The sequence below is a fragment of the Acomys minous genome (assembly GCF_964271855.1).
Source record: "Acomys minous genome assembly, chromosome: 12".
In the NCBI taxonomy this organism is placed as follows: Eukaryota; Metazoa; Chordata; class Mammalia; order Rodentia; family Muridae; genus Acomys; species Acomys minous.
The window spans coordinates 108,014,320-108,034,944 of record NC_140493.1 but is presented as its reverse complement, the minus strand read 5'-3'; the positions used below and the strand labels follow the sequence as shown (position 1 = coordinate 108,034,944).

The window sequence follows — 20,625 nt, the reverse complement described above, 5'->3', positions numbered from 1 at the left end:
GGGGCACAGGCCAGGTGCCCTCTGGGTACCTTCCACCACCCCACCCGACCTCCCACGGCCACTTCCTCCTGGGAAGGGCCCTGGCTCAAAGGTAAAGAAGGCTGTGCGGGAGCGGTGAGGGGAAGGTGGTGGTTAGTGCTGACCTCCCGGCCATGCAGTCACTTAAATAGCCCCTTGTGAGAAGCTCCTGATTGCAGGGTGTTTGGAAGGAAATTATCACAGGGACTATAGCGGAGGAGGGCTGGGGTGAAGGCTGGGTGGCTAGCATCTCACTTAATCATGCTGTGCCTGGAGCAGAGGCCACCTTGTTTTCTGTAGCTGTTTGATCTCGGCAGGGCCTCCTGTGGCCTTGTTCACCCCACAACACCCCTTTCCCCCTACCCACCCCCCATCCCCACCCACCCACCCCGAGCCCACCCTGCCCTTCTCCATTGCCATTATCAACCTCTTTCCAGAGCAGAAAACAGAATCTCCTCTCTAGTTCAGTGGTCAAATTCAGTAGCTTGGTAAGATGCAGCCAAAAGGTGGTTGGGCCCCTTCGGTTGCCCTGAGGCCCTGCTGGAAATAGTTCACCTGGCACTAGATGTGAGGGGAAAGCCAGGAAATCACCGTGATCATCAGACACCCAGTCTGACTTAGTAGGACCCACTAGGGCTTCTCGGGGGCTTTTCTACCAGGAAACCGGACGGAGGAACAAGCAGGGTGCAGTGGACTTTCCAGCGACCTCTATTCAGGCTTAGCTGCAGGGCTGATCTGGTTCGGTAGCGACCAGGGAAGGCGTGGCCTCTCCTAAGCTAGCCCGAGAGTCTTCTGAGGGTCCTGTCCGTGCATGGGGAACCGGCTGGGTAGCACGCGCCTTTTAAAATTCTCAGGTGCGAGCAGTTATGGTGGCTCACACTGAAATGACAGCACTCAGGAGGCCGAGGCGGGAAGGTTGATTGCCAATTGGGGCACATAGCAAGAGCCTGTCTCAGATTTAAAAGGAAAAAGTTAGCTGCCTGGTATAAATGTCTCCCAGCTGTCCCGTGGGAGACAGAGCAAGGCCCCCCGGAGGCCCCACCTCTCCTGGAAGGCCCAGCTATAGGGGGGGGGGCAGTTGATAGCGGACCCCTGTGCAACGCAACTCCAGCCAACCTGTTGAGCCAGGGCCGGCGTATGTGCTTTGGTCTGTCTGTCTTTCTCCCGCCCAGCCGTTTCCCCACCTGGGTGTGATCGCTGCTCTCTTAGCTCGGTGTGTGGGTGTAACAAGTCCAAACCTCCGTGGGAGTCGCGGGGGCGCCCCGCCCCTGGGCTGTACCCTCTCCTCCCAGACTGGTTGTGCAGGAGCTGTCGGGGCGGGGCGCCGGGGCATGCGCGGGCCGGGCCTGGTGGAGACACCGCACCTGCAGGGAGGGGCCTCCCAGAAACTGTCTTCCCCGACCGCCGCCTTACCTCGCCAGAGCGCGGCTAGTAGCCAGAGAAGACGCCCGTCGCCTTCCCGCCCTCCTCCCAGGAGAGCCCAGCCTGAGCCGGCACCTGCTTCACCACCATGTTCAAGGGGCTGAGCAAAGGCTCCCAGGGGAAGGGGTCCCCCAAGGGATCCCCAGCCAAGGGGTCCCCCAAGGGATCCCCCAACAAGCACAATCGGTGAGCCGGGCCGTGGGTGGGTAGTGGTGCTGGGATCAGGGTGGTGCAGGGCCCAGGTGTGTTCTTTACTACCTGTTGGCAGCAGCTGGGAGGCCAGTTCTGGCATTTGGTGTCCTGAGGCCAATGGCCCAAGGGAGGACTCTCTCTGGCCTCTGGCCCAGGTTGAGCAACCGTGGGTAGCCTACCACCACTCCCATTCTCCTGAGGCGGGCTGCGGGGGGGCCACAGGCGGAGGGGTGGCCTTTCAGAGGTGCTGGACAGGGTAACTGGGCACAGCAGAATGCGGCTCCGTGCTTGCCACTCAATCCTGAGGGGTCACTCGGATTGGATAACTCTTGGAGCATGGGTGCCCGGTGGGCAGGAGTGAGAGAGACTCAAGAGAAGGATTTCTGGGCTGGATGACACCCTACCTAACACACAACTTTCCCCCAGGCTCCAACTCTGGATCTTTGCTGTCTCCTTGAAGAGTCAGGAGGCCTTTTTCATAGGGGGTGGGGGGGTGGTACCATGTTCTGGTTTGTAGCTCTCTACGGAGCCTCGGCCATGCTCTTCCCACTCACTGGCCTCAAGCTCTCTGAAGGAGGAGGTAGCAGCCCTCCTGGAGTCAGGTGTTGGGGTGCAGAGGTGTCAAGATAAGAGCACAGATGAAGGACTGTCATCCAGGTACCCATTACCTCGATAGGGATCAGGGTGCCAACCTAGTGGCTGGGCATCTGGGCCAACAGGAAAGACAGCCGTTAAGACTCTCACTGGAGTAACCTGTCCCCCTGAGGCCCTGAGCCCAGCCCAGGGTGGGGTGCACACTTCCCGGAGGAAGCATCTCAGCCAAGAGGCCCAAGCTGAGGCTGGGCTCTCCCTGGAGTCCCAGAAGCCTCCTGGCTTTGAGTTCCTATCTCCTGTAGTTCCACTCAAAGGTCCCGCTGAGGGTCCCCTGTTCCCTTCAGGGGTGTCTGCTCACTCAGCTCTTCTCTATCGAGGTGCTAGGACTGTTCTAGGAGATGCCTTGCCAGCGAAGCAGTGACGTTCCACCGCCCCTCAAGGTGCTCACATCAGTACAATAAAAATTAACATGTTGCCTTTAACATGAGCACCCAGGAGACAGACATACGCGGATCTGTGAGTTGGAGGCTAGGCCAGCTAGGGCTACACAGGAAGATCCCGTCTCATCAAACCAAAAACATGGGGCTGGAAATGGCTCAGGGGTCAAGAGCCCTGGCTGCTCTTCCAGAGGACCTCGGTTCGACGCCCAGCCTTCACATCTGCAAGTCCAAGGCATCATTGTCAGGTGTCCACTGGCACCAGGCATACACATGGCACACAGACACACATGTAGGTAAAACATCTGTACACATTAAAAATAAAATAATATGTACCGGGGGGCATGAGTGTGAGGCCCCGAACCTGCTGCTTCCAACGGCTCAATTCTTCAAATGCTTATGAGACCTTTGTGTTGCAGGCCAGGCATAGTGACACTCAGAGTCTCAGGCAGGGTATCTCTATGAATTTAAGGCTAGCCTGGTCTACATAGTGAGTTCGGGGTAGCCAAGGGTACATAGTGAGATCCTGTCCCATGAAAGCAAAACAAAGCCTGTTGCTGAAGATACTAAAACCCCATTTTAGGCAGGCATGGTGCTCACACCAGCACTTCTAGAACTTGGAAAGCCAGCCTAGGCAGCATAGTGAGTTCCAGGCTAGCCTGGGCAGCATAGTGAGTTCCAGGCTAGCCTGGGCAGCATAGTGAGTTCCAGGCTAGCCTGGGCAGCATAGTGAGTTCCAGGCTAGCCTGGGCAGCATAGTGAGTTCCAGGCTAGCCTGGGCAGCATAGTGAGTTCCAGGCTAGCCTGGGCAGCATAGTGAGTTCCAGGCTAGCCTGGGCAGCATAGTGAGTTCCAGGCTAGCCTGGGCTATATAATAAGACTTGGTTGTGGATTCTTGTTGTTGTTTGTGGGGTTTTTGTTTTGTTTTGAGACAGGGTTTCTCTGTGTAGCCCTGGCTGTCCCAGAAGTAGCTCTGTAGACCAGGCTGGCCTCAGACTCACAGAGATCCACCAGCCTCTGCCCTCCCTAATGCTGGAATTAAAGGGGTGCGCCACCACCACCATGCTGCTATTTGGGGTTTTAAGGTAGAAAGAAAGGAAGGAAGCAAGGAAGGAAGGAAATGAAGCAAATCTGGATGTGTCTCAAAAAAATTAAATTAAAAAAATTAGCCGGGTATGGTGGCATACGGCTTTAATCTCAGCACTCAGGAGGCAGAGGCAGGTGGATCACTGTGAGTTCGAGGCTAGCCTGGTCTACAAAATGAGTCTAGGATAGCCAAGGCTACACAGAGAAACTCTGTGTCAAAAACCAAAAATTAAATTAAATTAAATAATAAAAACTAAAAACAACTGCTTCTCCTGAAGCCAACCAGGCTGTCTCCCTGGGCCACCTACCTCCACCCCAGGAGGTAGGTCGGATTGGACTACTTGAGGTGTTCAGGCTTTCTTTGTGGCAGCACACAGCCCTGGCCTCTCCCTTTGCAAACCCTGTGCAGGGGACAGTACCCTCACCCGCCATCCAGGGCTGGGCTCTTCCCTAGGGGGGGGCAGAGGAGGCCCCACACGGCAGGCATGGGGGGGGCCTTCCCATGGTCTTATCCTCCGTCCGTGATTGTCCATCAGGGCTGCGACCCAGGAACTGGCTCTGCTCATCTCCCGCATGCAAGCCAACGCTGACCAGGTGGAGAGGGACATTTTGGAGACTCAGAAGAGGCTGCAGCAAGTAAGAACCCTACCACAGGGGGTGAGGTGGTGGATGGGGGGGCACAGGGAGCCACAGAGTCAATGCCTGCAAGTCCTCAGATGGCCTTCTGGGAAGAGATAGACAGCCTAGTCCTCGACTGTCCCCAGCCCACTCCAGCCACAGGGAGGGCTCAGGCAGCCTTCTGCTTCCTTGTGCCCCCTGCCCCACCCCACCCCACCCCCACCCCGCTTTAGAGGGACCTTTTGCTGTCTGATCTAGGTGGCCACGTACCACACGGATGCCTTAGCCCTCTGCTTAGTGGTCCCCAAGGTGGGCTGGTATAACCAGTCCCAGGCCCGGGGGTGGGGTGGAGTGGGGTGGGGTGGTCAGTGCAGTGGGGGCAGGTCAGAAAGAACATGGGGGAGCCCCGCACGTGGGTTTCACATCTTACGGCAGGACCGGCAGAACGGCGAACAGAACCAAGCTTTGCAGCACCAGCAGGAGGCTGGCCGCAACCTGAAGGAGGCTGAGGTTCTCCTCAAAGACCTTTTCCTGGATGTAGACAAGGCTCGGAGGCTCAAACACCCACAGGCCGAGGAGATTGAGAAAGAGTGAGCGAGCTGGGGCTCACAATGGAGGTGTGGGGGTTCCCAGACCCAGCCCAGCTCTGACCTGGTGGCTCCCACTTGGCAGCATCAAGCAGCTGCATGACCGGGTGACCCAGGAGTGTGCAGAATACCGCGCCCTGTATGAGAGGATGGTGCTGCCGCCGGATGTGGGACCCAGGGTCGACTGGGGGCGTGTGTTGGAGCAGAAACAGGTCAGGGCCCCCCCCCAACACATCCTCAAAACGCTCAGAGCCACACCCCGTGCAGTCAGAGAGCAAGACAGAATGGAGCCTAGCGGGGCTTTGTCTTTGAACCCAGGGACAGCGCAGGGACCCCGGATGGAGGCCTCCTGCAGAAGGCACTAAGAGATGGAAGGACTTGGCTGGGTCACAGTGTAGACGTGGGGACCTTCCAGGAAGGCACAAAGGCTCCCGTTGGAGGCCCGGGATAGGATGGACAGTGTACAAGCCAAGCTGCTGAGCAGTTATTTGATGCTTTGTGCTGACTACCGGGCACCGTGGGGGAGGGGCGGGTCCTGGGTCTGCTGCACATGTCCAGGCAGCAGCTGCCGAGGCTCTGGCAACAGATAACGTAAGAGTATAGTGGGAGGCCTGAATCCCAAGAGCCAGTGGGAGTCGGGGCCTTGGTCCTGACGGCCACATGAGAATGGCATGTCTGTCCCAGCTACGGGCAACAGCTGCCATTCACCCAGGCTGCTTATCTGGCCTGTCCACTCTTTGCCTCTATGACCAGCTTCTCCTGCGGTGGAGAGGGCACAGGTGGCCGTGGGGGTGGAGTGGGAAGGGTTCTCTGGGCTGTAGGACCCAGGCTTTCCTGGAAGGACTGAGGACCTGGCTCCTTTGCAGAAGCTGGTCTGTGAGGGCCAGTATGGGCCTGGGATGGCAGAGCTGGAACAGCAGGTGGCCGAACACAACATCCTGCAGAGGGAAATCGAGGCTTACGGGCAGCAGCTGCGGACCCTGGTGGGACCGGTGAGTGTACCCCTGTCCAGGCTGGTGTGGGTCCCCGATCATTGGCCTTCCAGGGAGAGATGTTGGTTGGGAGTGGCCCATATGTGGGGGAGGGGAATCACACAACATTCTGCTTCTCACTGGCCCCGTTTCTCGCCTTGGTTGAGGCAGGATGCAGCCACCATCAGGAACCAATACCGCGACCTCCTGGTGAGCCAGAGGACGGCTGGGACTGGGTACTGCCGTTGGTGGGACCTCTGTGGCTCGACCCTTTCTGGGGTCACCGTTGCTGAGGCCACCTCTTGGTCCCATTCTTCTCTCCCGAGCGTAGAAGGCGGCATCGTGGCGCCGGCAGAGTCTGGGCAGCTTGTACACACACCTGCAGGGTTGCACGCGGCAGCTGAGCGCTCTGGCAGACCAACAAGGCCGCATCCTGCAGCAGGATTGGAGTGACCTCATGCCTGACCCTACTGGTGTGAGGCGGGAGTATGAGGTTTGTGAGGACAGGCCCGGACAGCAGGGGTGGGCTTGCGTGTGTGTGCGTGTGTGTGCGTGTGTGTCTTATTGCTCAGGGCTGTCCTCACTTCATTCTTTCCTAGCACTTCAAGCAGCATGAACTGCTCGCCCAGGAGCACAGTATAAACCAGCTGGAAGATGACGCAGATCGCATGATGGAGCTTGGGCACCCAGCCATAGGGCCTATCCAGGTGTGGAGGCCCCCGCCCATGCCCCCCCCCAATCCCTACCTTGTGCTCCCCAAGCAGGATGGAGGGCTGGTGGGTAGGGCAAGATTCCAACGCTCATCCCCCTGTGCTCCAGGTCCACCAGGAGGCCCTCAAGATGGAGTGGCAGAATTTCCTAAACCTTTGCATCTGCCAGGAGAGCCAGCTGGAGCACGTGGAATGTTACCGGAGGGTGAGCCTGGGGCTGGGGCGGGGGGGGGGGGGGGGGCTGGGTAGTGGCTGCAGGTGGGGTTCAAGGAGGACAAGACCACCAGGAGCTGTGGTGTGGTACCTAGGTCCCCATGGGGCAAAAATATCAAAGAGTTCTCAGTGTGGTCATTTCACCCCTGGTAGGCGCTAGGTTTTTTTTTTTTTTTAATTTATTTATTTATGATGTACACAATGTTTTGCCTGCATGTACACCTGACGTCAGAAGAGGGCACCAGACTCATTATAGATGGTGTGAGCCACGTGTGGTTGCTGGGAATTGAACTCAGGGCCTCTGAAAGAGCAGTCAGTACCCTTAACCTCTGAGTCATCTCTCCAGCCCGGTTTTTTTGTTTTTTGAGACAGGGTTTCTCTGTGTAGCCTTGGCTGTCCTAGACTCGCTTTGTAGACCAGGCTGGCCTCGAACCCACAGCGATGCGCCTGCCTCCCAAGTACTGGGATTAAAGGCGTGCACCACCACACCCGGCCTAGGCGCTAGTTTTTAAACTATTTTGTGCTCCTTAACGTCTCTGCCTCCTTTCCAACCCCCAACCCTAGGTAGGAGAGAAGGAAGGTTAGAAGGGACAGGATACGTAGAAATCTTTAGCCTTAGTTCCGGCTTCTCAGGTTGTCAAGATCCTTGGGGCAGTAGCAACCTCAGTCGTCAGGCTATCCAGTAAGTCGTCTTTCTTCTCCCACCTACTCCTCGCTGCCCGCCACTCCCCCTCTAGTTTTTCGGAGACAGGGTTTCTTTGTGTAGCCTTGACTGTCCTGGACTCACTTTGTAGACGAGGCTGGCCTTGAACTCACAGCAACCTGCCTGCCTCCCAAGTGCTGGGATTAAAGGTGCATGCCACTACTGCCTGACTTTTTTTTTTTTTAAGAATTATTTATTTTACAAAGCGAGTTCAGGACGGTCAAGATAACATAGAGAAACCCTATCTGGAAAAAACAAAAAACAAACTCCAAAAGATTTATTTTATTTATTATGTATACAGTGCTCTGCCTGTGTTACAGCCGCAGGCCAGAAGAGGGCATCATATCACATTATAGATGCTTGTGAGCCACCTCAGGACATCTGGAAGAGCAGTTAGTGCTCGTAACCTCTGAGCCATCTCTCTAGCCTTCATAACTGAGTTTTTAAAGAAACCAAAACTCCCACTACACTCCCTGGTGAGCTTACTTTCTAATTTTTTAATTTAATTTTGATACAGAATTTCATATAACCCAAACTGACTTCAAACCCACTATATAGCTGAGGATGACCATGAACTTCTGATCCTCCTCAGTGCTGACATTAAGACACGTGCCACCTTTATCTGTAGAAGAGGGCATCAGATCACATTATAGATGGTTGTGAGCCACCATGTGGGTGCTGGGAGTTGAACTCAGGACCCCTGGAAGAGCAGGCAGTGCTCGTAACCACTGAGCCACCTCTCCAGCCCTGTGCCACCTTTTTAAGGTGGTGCTGAGACTTGAACTAAGGGCCTCTCTCCAAGCCAGGCTCTATCTCCTGCCCCTGAGTTACTTTTTCCTTTTTGAAAATTTTTGCTTTGAACTATGTGCACGTACGTGTGTGTGTCTTCTGTGAATATATGCACGTGAGTGCAGGTCCCTGGGGAGGGAGGCCAGTGTTAGGGGGACAAGCTCTCAAGGACAGCCTGGTCTACCTAGCAAGTTCAAAGCCAACCAAGACTACATAGTAAGACCTCATCTCAGAAAACCAACAATAAAAAAAATAACAGACTGGGTCTAGCATGGCAGCCATGGCTGAAAGAGCACATATATATCCTAGTGCTCAGGGAGCAGAAAGCGGGAGGATGGCAAGCTTGAGGCTAGCCTGGGCTACTTAGTGAGACCCTATCTCAAAAAAGATGAAATTAAGCTAGGGGTGTAGCTCAATAGTAGAAGATTTGACTGGCAGGCACCAGACCCCCGAGTACAAAACCCAGCATATTGCCTTATGACACACTAAAAGCTGTTTACAGGGAGCCAAAAATGTCCCATTTACGGACACTGTCTTTTTAAAAGCTCCCACTGCCTGGAGAGATGTAGTTGGTCTTTTGTTTAGCTGGTTGAGATTTAATCTCTTTCTGTTTTGCTTTGATGGTTTGCATGTAGCCTGGGTTTAGCCTGGCTTGAATTTTGTCCTGGTGTGAGTGTAGCCTGGCTGGGGGCCCAGCTGTGTTGCGGGGTCAGGGGGTGGTGGGTGGCCTCTGGCTCTGCCCTTGACCACCCAGTGACCTTAGTTCCAGGAAGAGGCGGACTCAGTCAGCCAGACCCTGGCAAAGCTCAGCTCCAACATGGACACCAAGTACGGCCTTGGCACTGGGGACTCCTGCTCCTCGATGGAACTCCTGCTACAGCTGGAGGTCAGTCAGCCCCAGGGGGCCATCACGGAGCTTTCTCCCCAGAAAAGAGATCCTGGGTGCAGCCCCAAAACCCCAGGCGAAGGGGCCGCTCCAGCAGAAGCCCTGGCCCTCCTACACTTCTGTATGCTATCTGTAATGTGCCGGGAGAAGCCTGGCCGAGCTTCCTCCACTCTGGAGGCCCCTATGGGACTAGCCAGCATCCTTTCCCTCCATCCACCCATCAGTCTGACTTAGACTCCTCCCACGCCACGAAGGCCACGCCCCTCTCAGGAGATGGAAAGGGGACGAGTAGCTTCCATTGCAGCCTAGCCTGAGCTCTTGCTGCCTGGGTCCCCAACAGGGAGAGGAGAAGCAGCTGGCCATGGCGGAGAGGGTTTTGGGGGAGCTGCAGCAGCGAAGCCGGGAAGTGGCCCCACTGCCACAGCGTAGGAACCCACCCAAGCAGCCCGTGCAGGTGGTCAGCATCTGTGACTGGGACTCAGGAGAAGTACGGAAGCGCTACCTTCCCCCCTGCCCCGGCCCCACCCCCTCTCCAATCTGTCCCACCTCTGACCTATCTTTGTCCTTACCCTCCCCCCTCCCCCCTCTTCTCCAGCCTGGTTCCAGCTGCTGTCTCCACGCGTCCCTGTCCCTCCTAACCAGCTGTGCCTCCCCCCCACCCCCCACCCCCCCCCCCACCTCTCCAGGCCTCTACCCTTGACCCCACGTAATCCCATCTACCCCTCAGGTTCAGTTGCTTCGGGGAGAGCGGTACACACTCAAGGACAATGCTGACCAATACACGTGGGTGATTCAGGGCCCTGGTGGAGAGACCAAAAGCGCCCCCGCTGCCTGCCTCCACATCCCAGCACCGGACCCCGAAGCTGTAGCCAAAGTTTCCAGGTGGTTCACCCCAGGATGCCCACAGGCACCAAGGCCAATGCTTTCCTCTGAGGCAGTGGGTGCTGGGGCTGGACAGGGAGACAGACACCTTTCTCTCATCTCCTCTTCCAGGCTAGCCATGGAGCTGCAGACCCTGAAGCAGAAACTGTCTGCAGAGAAGAGCCGCCTTAAGGCCACTGTTGCAGAGCCTTTACAGCCTGGCCAGCAGGGTACCAGAGGATGGCCAGGGAGGGGACCAATGGGAGGGCCACGATGGGTAGGCACTACTCCATCTCCAGGACCCTCCTTTCCTCAGTTAGCCCCTGCACATCCTCCAGCTCCTCCACAACCTGCAGGCACACAGGGAGGGCCCATTTCAAGCAGACATAAGGTAGGCCTGGACCCTCACTAGCGCTTCTGCCCCCAGCCCCAGCAGGCTCAGCTCCAGATAACCCACAGGCTGAAAAGCTCCTGACACAGATGACCCACCTGGCTGGGGATCTGGGACAGATAGAGAGGCAGGTGCTGACCTGGGCTCGGACACCACTGACCCGCCCTTCTCCACTGAAAGACCTAGAGGACCGCATCCACAGCCATGAGGTCAGTGAGCAGCCTTAAGAGCCTCAGGACAAGAAAGGGCCCTGTCCTGAGGGTGCACACACGCCTGGGGCCATGGACTCAGAAAACCGGGTTCCCATCCTGGTTTTTCCACGGACAGGCTCCGTCAACGCGGACAAGTCCCTTTTCTGAGCTTTGATTTTCTCACCTCTGGGGAGGTACCCACATCCTTTGGGCATCCTGAGGGTGAAAATGTGACAATTCCTGGGCCAGAGTAGAGACCCCACATGGAAGTTTTTCTTTTTTTTCTTTTTCTTTTTTCCGAGACAAGGTTTCTCTGTGTAGCCTTGGCTATCCTGGACTCACTTTGTAGACCAGACTGGCCTCGAACTCACAGCGATCCGCCTGCCTCTGCCTCCCGAGTGCTGGGATTAAAGGTGTGTGCCACCACTGCTCAGCCTTGGAAGTTTTTCTAATGAGGGTCATGGGAAGAGCAAGGGAGCCTGGATATCCCATAGGGCTAGACTTCTCAGCACTATAGGGAAAGCCTACCTGGAGGGATAGAAACACTGTCATTGTCAGTCAGTGATGACCGCATCCTCTGACACATGGACCCAGCAGCCTGACGGCACCCTGGGCAGAAGCCCAAGCATGCTAGTTAGCCTTCCAAACCGGTTTCTGTTCAAATATAACATACCATTAGTGTTTGGTTTTTTAAAATGTGAATCATGTTCACTTACAATGTTGTATAACCTGCTCTGGTCTATCTACCGTGCAGTGTGGACGGTGGGGTGGGAGGCAGCAGCTTAGCCTGGCCAGGGAGGAGGGGAGGGGCTTCCCAAGGGCAGGAGCTCCATGAGGATGCTCTGGCACAGGGGGAGGGTCTCACAGATGGGACATCATGGGTACAGGATACCTGAGGCTGGCTGAGGGCTGACTTTGCCTCAAGAGACAGAAGGCAGTACCACCCCATCAGCCAGGGCTCTGTCGGCTCAGCCTGAACAGCAAGCTGGCAGGCCTGACGGGGAGCAAGAGAGTGACGGTACCGAGCACAGGCCACTAATTGCCTGGTCCTTGTTGCTAAGCAATAGGATCTCATTTCATCCCACAATCCATCATTCTACTGATGAAGAGACTCGGGGGGTGGGGGTGACAAGGGTGAGGTGTCATCCAGGCATGGTGGCGCACGCCTTTAATCCCAGCACTTGGGAGGCAGAGGCAGGCAAATCTCTGTGAGTTCAAGGCCAGCCTGGTCTACAAAGCAAGTCCAGGACAGCCAAGGCTACACAGAGAAACCCTGTCTCAGGGGGAAAAAAAGAGAGAGAGAGAGAAAGAAAAGGAGAGAGAGAGAGAGAGAGACTGGGGGTAGGGTGGGGGTTGTACTAGGCTACCCACTTGGGGAGAAGAGGCGGCAGGCCTGGCCCCAAACTTGTACCATGCCTTCACGGACATAGGGGGAGGTAACCTAGAGACCCCTGACTGTGTTCTTTGCCTGCTCCACCCCTGACCCAGGGCACAGCACAGCACCTTCAGAGCCTGGGAGCTGAGAAGGAGGCAGCCCAGCAGGAGTGTGAGGCATTTCTGTCCACTAAGCCTGTGGGCCCAGCTGCCCTGCAGCTGCCCGTGGTCCTCAACAATGTCAAGAATAAGTATAACGACGTGCAAAGTCTGTGCCACCTCTATGGGGAGAAGTGAGTGCTCAGGAGAGGGCCATGGGGGGGCGGCGGGGGGGGGGGCATCGGCGGTTAATGACTGAGGTATCTGACTGTCACTTCCTCACTGCAGAGCCAAGGCTGCTCTGGGTCTGGAGCAGCAGATCCAGGAGGCAGACAGGGTCATCCAAGGCTTTGAGGTCACCCTGGCACAGGAGGGCCCTATCCCTGAAGGCTCTGGGGCACTGCAGGAGAGGGTCAGCGAGCTGCAGGTGTGGCTAAGTGGCAGCTTGCTGGTGGGGGCTGGGTCGGGTAAGGAGTGGTCTGGGTGTCCTGAGGAGCCTGGAGAGCATGCTCCTTCACTCCGCCTTTCCCCACAGCGCCAGCGGAAGGAGCTCCTCCACCAACAGGCCTGTGTGCTGGGGCTGCACCGCCAGCTGAAGGCCACTGAGCATGCGTGCAGTGCACTGCAGAACAATTTCCAAGAGTTCTGCCAGGACCTGCCACGCCAGCAGCGCCAGGTGCGCGCCCTCACCGACCGCTACCACGCTGTGGGGGACCAGCTGGACTTGAGGTGAGTGGATCGAAGGGGAGCCCAGGCACTGCTGCCGATGAGCTAGTGTCTTAACCTCTCTGAGGCTATTTCCTTGCCCGCAAAATGAGACGGTAACTATACTTAATTCCCTCCCTTATCTGTGCTAGGGAGACACTGTCCATTGTGTTGGCCTGTCACTTAGGCCTTCCGCTCTGTCTCAAAATGGAGGAGGCATCCACTGGCCTCCTCTGTGCATACCCTCCTCCCCCACCCCCCACGCTGGACCCGTGCCTGGAGGTCAGCTCTCACTGCTGTATGGGACCTTGTCCTCCGGCAGGGAGAAGCTACTACAAGATGCCAGCCTCACCTACCAGCAGTTCAGGAATAGCAGGGACAGCCTGAGCTCCTGGCTGGAGCAGCTGCCCCACCACCACGTGCAACCCAGCGATGGGCCCAGCCAGATTGCCTACAAGCTGCAAGCGCAGAAGGTGAGGGGCTGGGGCTACAGAAGGCAGGAGGGGGGACAGCGGGGGGGGGGTGCCTAGAGGGATTGCCTGAGTCAGAGCCTGGCCTAAAACTGGGCTCTCTAGCTAACCGTTTCTTTTCCAACCACCTCCCCAGCAGGGACAGCTGTTTGTATCCATGAGGCCAACGCTCAAAAGCAAGAGGGTCCATAGCACAGACCGGGGTGGGGGTGGGGCTTAGGGTTCGGTGGGCTTGGCCCTTCCTGCCCCCACAGCTTGCTCACAGCCACTTTCCAGCCGCTCCTGGTTCCTCTTCCTCATCCTTGCCCAGGCTGTCAGTGCTAAGCCAGGAGCTGAGGGTACAGACTCACTCCATCAGGTACTCCACCTGCTGGGGAAGTCCATCTCAGGCCTGTGGCTGATAAAAACACTTTTAGAGTCACGCTGCCAGCTTGATGTGAGCACCCCCTAGTGGACACTTATGGGAGTGAGGGCAAGTGACCTAAGAAAAAAGGTCGGGAGTCAGGTAGAGGAGGAACAGTCCATTCAAAAGGCAAGGAGTGGGGCTATGAGGGCGGGACAGACCATGCAGGTTCTTCTAAGCACAGGGAGGAATCTGGGCTTCACACTACAACACTGGGAGCACTGGGTGAAGAGGGTCCCCCTTAGATAGTTTGAAAGTTTTCCATGGATGCCTCTGAGGAACCAGGGCAAAAGGCCAAAGGGGGGGGAGTGCGGTCAGGCGGGCAGGGCCCTTTCCAGAAAAATGATATTGAAATTCTTAGAGCATGTGGTACTTTTTTCTCCCCCCCCCTCCCCTTGGTTTTTCGAGATAGGGTTTCTCTGTGTAGCCCTGGCTGTCCTGGAACACACTCTGTAGACCAGGCTGGCCTTCAACCTGCCTCTGAGCCACCACCACCCAGTGCAGCCGCCTTTTTCTTCCTCTTCCTCCATCCTCCTCCTCCTCCTCCTCTTCCCTTCCTTCTTCCTGGTTCTGATCCTAAATGAAGCAAAGGTCACACCCAGACTTCAGAATGACTGGATGAGCGGTGGTCTCCAGAGCCTGATATCCTGGTCCCTGGAAGCTTGTCCACAGTGTCCCTTCTCTGGTGGTGCCCCCCAAGGTTGCAGAGCCTCACTGGAGAGTTGGGTCCAGCATATCATATCTGTGGCCTAATGACACCAGAGCTGAAGTGCAAGAGCCACTGGGCCAACACAGGATTCTAGGGCCAAGAGGAGGGCGTCGGAGAAGGCGGGCAGCCCTGGGTCGCCTTTACCTGTGTGCTGGCTGACTGTAACCCTGGGGGTACCAGCTGGGGGAGAGGGGCCTTTCCCAGCCCCTGTGACTCTTGCTTTCCACTCCTTGGCAGAGGCTGATGCAAGAAATCCTGGGGCGTGAGCAGGACCGGGCCGCGTTGTGCCGCCTCACCCGGGACCTGCAGGAAACTCTTCAGGTGGGTATTTGACTTTAACTTCTCTTTCTCTCATCTCACCAGCCTCCTTCCCTCCCCCTGTCAGACTCTGAGTGACTTTTGTCCCTGTTAGGACTACAAGCTGCAAGGGGATGCCTACCGCTGCTCCTTGGAGCCCACCCTGGCGGTGTCAGCCCCTAAGAGACTCCGGGTGGTTTCCCTGCTGGAGACCAGCCAGGCTCAGGTGAGGCGGGTCCCAGTGGGGCTTGGGGTCTTTTGGCACCAGCTCTGCAGCTCCTCAGGCTGGAGTTGACGCTGCTGTCCTCTCCTCCTCACTCTGCGTCTCACCCCTCCATGCCCCCCCCCAGGAGAAGAACCTCACGAAGGCTTACACTGAGGTTGCCGCAGCGGAGCAACAGCAGCTGCGCCAGCTGGAGTTTGCTAAGAAGATGCTGGAGAAGGTACAGAGGCGGTGCCCACCCTGTGGCCACAGCAGCCAACCTGGCCTGGTGTTGGCCAGGTTGTCATCCTTTCTCCCCTGCAGCCTTAGCCCCTGGTGGGGACATGTCCTCTAGCCCCAGAGAGCCAAGAACCGCATGCTCCATAGCCATCAGCCTCAGGACCCAGTCACACTGGCCACAGGCCATCTAGGTCTCCATTGCTAGTAAAGCAGAAGCCAGGTGCTCTCTATGGCTTGCCAGCTTTTTGTTTTATTTTTTAAAGATTTATTTATTATTACATATAATGTGCTCTGGCTGCATGCATGTATACCTGCATGCGAGAAGAAGGCATCAGATTACATTATAGATGGCTGTGAGCCACCATGTGGTTGCTGGGAATTGAACTCAGGACCTCTGGAGGAGCAGTTAGTACTCTTAACCTCTGAGCCACCTCTCCAGCCTGTGGCTTGCCAGCTTTAATGAGCCACATTTTAGCATCTATTGGAGGAGGTTGGGCCCAAGAGTGGGGAGGTGGGGCACTTGGCAGGGTCCTGTGCACACTATCTGCTGCAGATTTGGCCTGGCTCCAGCCTTGTACCCTAATAGCACCTAACTGAGCCCCTCAAAATCCTGTATCCAAGCCGGGTGTGGTGATGCACGCCTTTAATCTCAGCACTTGGGAGGCAGAGGCAGGTGGATCACTGTGAGTTCAAGGCCAGCCTGCTCTACAAAGTGAGTCTAGGACAGCCAAGGCTACCCAGAGAAACTCTGTTTTGAAAAAACAAACCAAAAACCAAAACCAAAAACAAAATTGGTCTAGAGAGATGGCTTAGTGGTTAAGAGCACTGGCTGCTCTTCCAAAGGTCCTGAATTCAATTCCCAGCAACCACATGGTAGCTCACAACCATCTATAATGAGATCTGGTGCCCTCTTCTGGTTTGCAGGCAAGAACACTGTATATAAAATAAATAAATAAATCTTTAAAGGAAAAAAAAAAATCCTGTGTCCAAGCACCCCATGTCTTCAGCTCCATTGCCTAGGATCTACCAGGAAGTCTTAGAAAGCAGGGAGGGACCTCTGACCTCAGGGCTGGGGTACAGAACACTGGGGCTCCAATCTTTTCTCCACTCACCTCAGGACTGTCTTCTCTCTTTTCTGTCACTGCAGAAGGAGCTTACTGAGGACATCCAAGCCATCCACAGTGCAAGACAGGGATCTGGGAGCCTGGCCCACCCAGGGACGGAGCCAGAGGTCCTGAAGACCCAGCTGGAGGAAGAGAGGAAGCGGGTGGCTGAGGTACAGCAGGAGCTGGAAGCACAGAGGCAGCAGCTGCTTCAGCTGAGGACCCAGCAGCCCGTGGCGAGGCTGGAGGAGAAGGAGGTGGTGGAGTTCTACCGGGACCCCCAGCTAGAGCGTGATGTGGTTCAGGTGGCATCCCAGGTGGAGGAGGAGGGCAAGAGGCGGGCCCACCTACAGGCCGAGCTGGAGGTGGTGGCCCAAAAGGTCGTCCACTTGGAGGGCAAGAGGACGGCCATGCAGCCTCACCTGCTGACCAAAGAGGTCACCCAAATCGAGAGGGACCCTGGCCTGGACGGCCAGGCCACCCAGCTCCACAGTGAGACGCAACGGCTGCGTGAGGAGAACACTGTCCTCGCTGGCCGGCTGGAAGAGCTGAAGGACGAACTGCTGGTCCTGGAGCGGAAGGAGATGAGCGTGAAGGAGAAGGTGGTGGTGAAGGAGGTGGTTAAGGTGGAGAAGGATTTGGAAATGGTGAAGGCGACCCAGACTCTACGGCTGCAGATCGAGGAGGCTGCTGCCCGGAGGAAGGGGGCGACGGAGGCGGTCACCAAGATCCAGGCTCGCATCAGAGACCTGGAGCAGGTGATCCGCTCCGTGGAGCCCAAGGTCATTGTGAAGGAGGTGAAGACAGTGGAGCAGGACCCTGGCCTTCTTAAGGAAGCCTCCAGGCTGAGAAGCCTATTGGAGGAGGAGAAGGACAAGAACGCCGCGCTGGCCAGGGAACTGCAGGACCTGCAGGCCAAGTACAGGGTGGCGGAAAAGCAGCCGCCCAAAGTGCAGCTGCAGGAGCGCGTCCATGAGATCTTCCAGGTGCACCCTGAGACCGAGCGCGAGATCGCCCGGCTCCAGGCGCAGCTGCAGGAGACAGGTGGCAAGCGGGGCAGCGTGGAGCAGGAGGTGGAGAGGCTGCTGCCGGAGCTGGAGGTCCTGCGGGCTCAGAAGCCCATGGTGGAGTACAAGGAGGTGACTCAGGAGGTGGTGAGGCACGAGAAGAACCCGGAGGTGCTCCGCGAGGTTGACCGGCTCAAGGCTCAGCTCAACGAGCTGGTCAACACCAACGGGCGCTGCCAGGAGCAGCTCATCAGGCTGCGCGGAGAACGCGATGAGTGGAAAAGGGAGCGGTCCAAGGTGGAGACCAAGATGGTGAGCAAAGAAGTCGTGCGGCGTGAAAAGGACGCGGTGCTGGAGAAAGAGGCCGACAGGCTCCGGCAGGAGGTGCGGGAGGCCGTCCAGAAGAGGAGAGCAGCTGAGGACGCTGTCTACGAGCTGCAAAACAAGTTCCTGCTGCTGGAGAGGCGGCGGCCCGAGGAGCAGGTTGTAGTGCAGGAGGTGGTGGTCACGCAGAAGGACCCAAAGCTTCACGAGGAGCACAGGCGGCTGAGCCGGAGCCTGGATGAGGAGATGAGGCGGCGGCGGCAGCTGGAGCTGGAGGTGCGGCAGCTGACTGCCGCTGTGGTGGAGGCGGAGGCCACGCTCAGCTTCGAGGAGGACCGCGGCAAGAAGCTGGCTGTTGAGAGGGAGCTGCGGCAGCTGACGCTGAAGATCCAGGAGCTGGAGAAGCGGCCTCCTGCCCTGCAGGAGAAGATCATCATGGAGGAAGTGGTCCAGTTGGAAAAGGACCCAGATCTGGAGAGGTCTACCGAGGCCCTGAGGAGAGAGCTGGATCAGGAGAAGAGCCGGGCGACGGAGCTGCACCGGGAGTGCAAGGGCCTGCAGGTCCAGGTCGACCTCCTTCAGAAAACAAAATCACAGGAGAAGACCATCTACAAGGAAGTGATCAGGGTGGAGAAGGACCCAGCGCTGGAGGGTGAGAGGGCCCGAGTGTGGGAGACCCTTCATCGGGAGCGCGCAGCCCGCCAGGGTCTGGAGGAAGAGGTCCGGAGCTTGCAGGAGCGGATTGACCGGGCTGAGGCTCTGAGGAGGTCCTGGTCCCGGGAAGAAACTGAGCTCAAGGCGGCCCGGGAGCAGGCGAGCCAGGACTGCGGGCGGATGCAGCGAGAGCTGCGAGAGCTGGAGAGGCAGAAGCAGCAGAAAGCGCAGCAGCTACAAGAGGAAGGGAGGCTACTTAGCCAGAAGACGGAGAGCGAGCGCCAGAAGGCAGCCCAGCGTAGCCAGGCCCTCTCGAAGCTCGAGGCAGCCATTCTTGAGGAAAAGGACAAGATCTACGAGAAGGAGAGGACCCTCAGGGACCTGCACACCAGGGTAAGCCGGGAAGAGCTCAGCCAGGAAACCCAGACGCGGGAGACCAACCTTTCCACCAAGATCTGCATCTTGGAACCGGAGACCGGGAATGACATGTCTCCTTACGAGGCCTACAAGAGGGGTATCATTGACAGAGGCCAGTACCTCCAGTTGCAGGAGCTTGAGTGTGACTGGGAAGAAGTCACCACCTCCAGCCCCTGCGGGGAGGAGTCTGTGCTCTTGGACCGCAAGAGCGGGACGCAGTACTCCATTGAGGCTGCCCTCCGCTGCCGTCGCATCTCTAAAGAAGAATACCACAGGTACAAGGATGGCCGCCTCCCCATCTCCGAGTTTGCCCTGCTTGTGGCAGGGGAGACCAAACCCAGTTCCTCACTCTCCATCGGGTCCATCATCTCTAAGTCCCCACACTGCTCCCCGGGCCCCCAGAGTACCAGTTTCTCCTCCCCAGACCTCTCCGCTTTTGGGCTCTCTGATGATAGCTTCCCCATCGCTGGGATTTACGACACAACCACAGACAACAAGTGCAGCATCAAGGCAGCTGTGACCAAGAACATGCTGGACCCCATCACCGGGCAGAAGCTGCTGGAGGCCCAGGCAGCCACAGGGGGCATTGTGGACCTTCTCAGCCGAGAACGATACTCCGTGCACAAGGCGATGGAGCGGGGACTCATTGAGAACACCTCCACGCAACGGCTGCTCAACGCTCAGAAGGCTTTCACTGGCATTGAGGACCCAGTCACCAAGAAGAGGCTCTCCGTGGGTGAGGCGATCCAGAAGGGCTGGATGACCCAGGAAAGCGTGCTTCCCCATCTGCTGGTGCAGCACCTGACCGGGGGCCTCATCGACCCCAAGAGGACCGGACGCATCCCCGTTCCTCAGGCTGTACTCTGCGGGATGATCAGCGAAGATCTGGGCCAGCTCCTGCAGGATGAATCCGGCTATGAGAAGGATTTGACAGACCCCATCACCAAGGAGCGGCTGAGCTACAAGGAGGCCATGGTGCGCTGCCGCAAAGACCCCCTAAGTGGTCTCCTGCTCCTCCCAGCCGTGCTGGAAGGCTATCGCTGCTACCGCGCAGCCTCCCCGACCCTGCCACGCTCCTGTGTGCGTTGATGGGGGGCTATGAAGAGAGGAAGGGAAGATTGGAGCGCCCCTTGCCCTGGAGTAGCATAATCCCAGGCAGTGGATCCTCCCTTTGGCCACCCATCCCTTACTACTCAATCATTTGTGGTGTTGGGCTCTGTCCCCAAACTTGAGGAGCTAGCTCCATTGTTCCATCCCCCCCCCCATTCCATGCTTCTAATAAATGGGTTATCTTGGTGCTATGTCTTGCTCTTATTTGGGGTTGCAGGATCTGTCTATCTAGGGTGTGAGCCCAGAAGCAGCATTACTTGGAAATTTTTCCTCAAAGTGTGTGTTGTTTGCAGTGGGTGTGCCCAACTCACCTGCCTGAGAAACAGGTGGTCATGGAACAAGACTATGGAAGACCCCCTGGCCCCTCAGTTCCTGTCAGAACTGTCTCCAACCCTTTGCCAATCTCCCCTTTGTTGGCAAGCTGGGTCCCCTATATGCAGAGTGATACCAGAAAACTCAGGAACAAGTTACATTTCCCATTTGTCACACAGAAAGACACCAACAGCTTTTCTTTGATGTGATGACTTAATGTAGACTTCGACCTTTTCCAAACCTACTTTGAGGTTCTTTAATGCTTATACCTCCCTTCCAACCCACCTGCCCTAGATAGGAGAGAAAAGAGGTTTATGGGAACAGGAGAAGTAGACCTTTTTGAACTCAGTTCCTGGGAGCGATTACCTTGGCATAGTCAGCAGGATTTCAGAAGATCAGCAATTCAACCAAAGTTGCTGCTGGAACCTGGAACAGCAGCCAGAACCTGGAGCCCCGAAGCATTCTCTGGAGTGGTTCTCTCTAGAAGCGTCTCAAAGTAGAGCAATGAACAGCCAAACAACACCAAGACC

General features: G+C 56.8%; 1 protein-coding gene and 1 long non-coding RNA gene across 2 annotated transcripts; one reads left to right on the top strand and one right to left on the bottom strand.

The window, feature by feature from the left end:
* The first annotated feature begins 1,402 nt into the window (after positions 1–1,402).
* EVPL (envoplakin) lies at positions 1,403–19,970 on the top strand. Its single transcript, XM_084750105.1, has 22 exons — positions 1,403–1,626; positions 4,286–4,385; positions 4,803–4,957; positions 5,040–5,166; positions 5,821–5,946; positions 6,097–6,135; positions 6,257–6,418; positions 6,525–6,632; positions 6,745–6,840; positions 9,104–9,226; positions 9,567–9,713; positions 9,954–10,108; positions 10,220–10,317; positions 10,515–10,687; positions 12,158–12,336; positions 12,431–12,569; positions 12,678–12,871; positions 13,170–13,320; positions 14,667–14,750; positions 14,842–14,952; positions 15,077–15,169; positions 16,316–19,970. Exons 1-22 carry the CDS (start codon positions 1,529–1,531, stop codon positions 19,760–19,762), a joined length of 6,105 nt encoding a protein of 2,034 aa, XP_084606231.1. The 5' UTR covers positions 1,403–1,528; the 3' UTR covers positions 19,763–19,970.
* On the bottom strand, positions 14,105–16,330 carry LOC311579486. The gene is made up of 2 exons (XR_014773166.1): positions 16,281–16,330; positions 14,105–14,296 (listed from the first exon to the last, which is right to left on the bottom strand). It is a non-coding gene; the product is annotated as an uncharacterized lncRNA (long non-coding RNA).
* Positions 19,971–20,625: the final 655 nt, after the last annotated feature.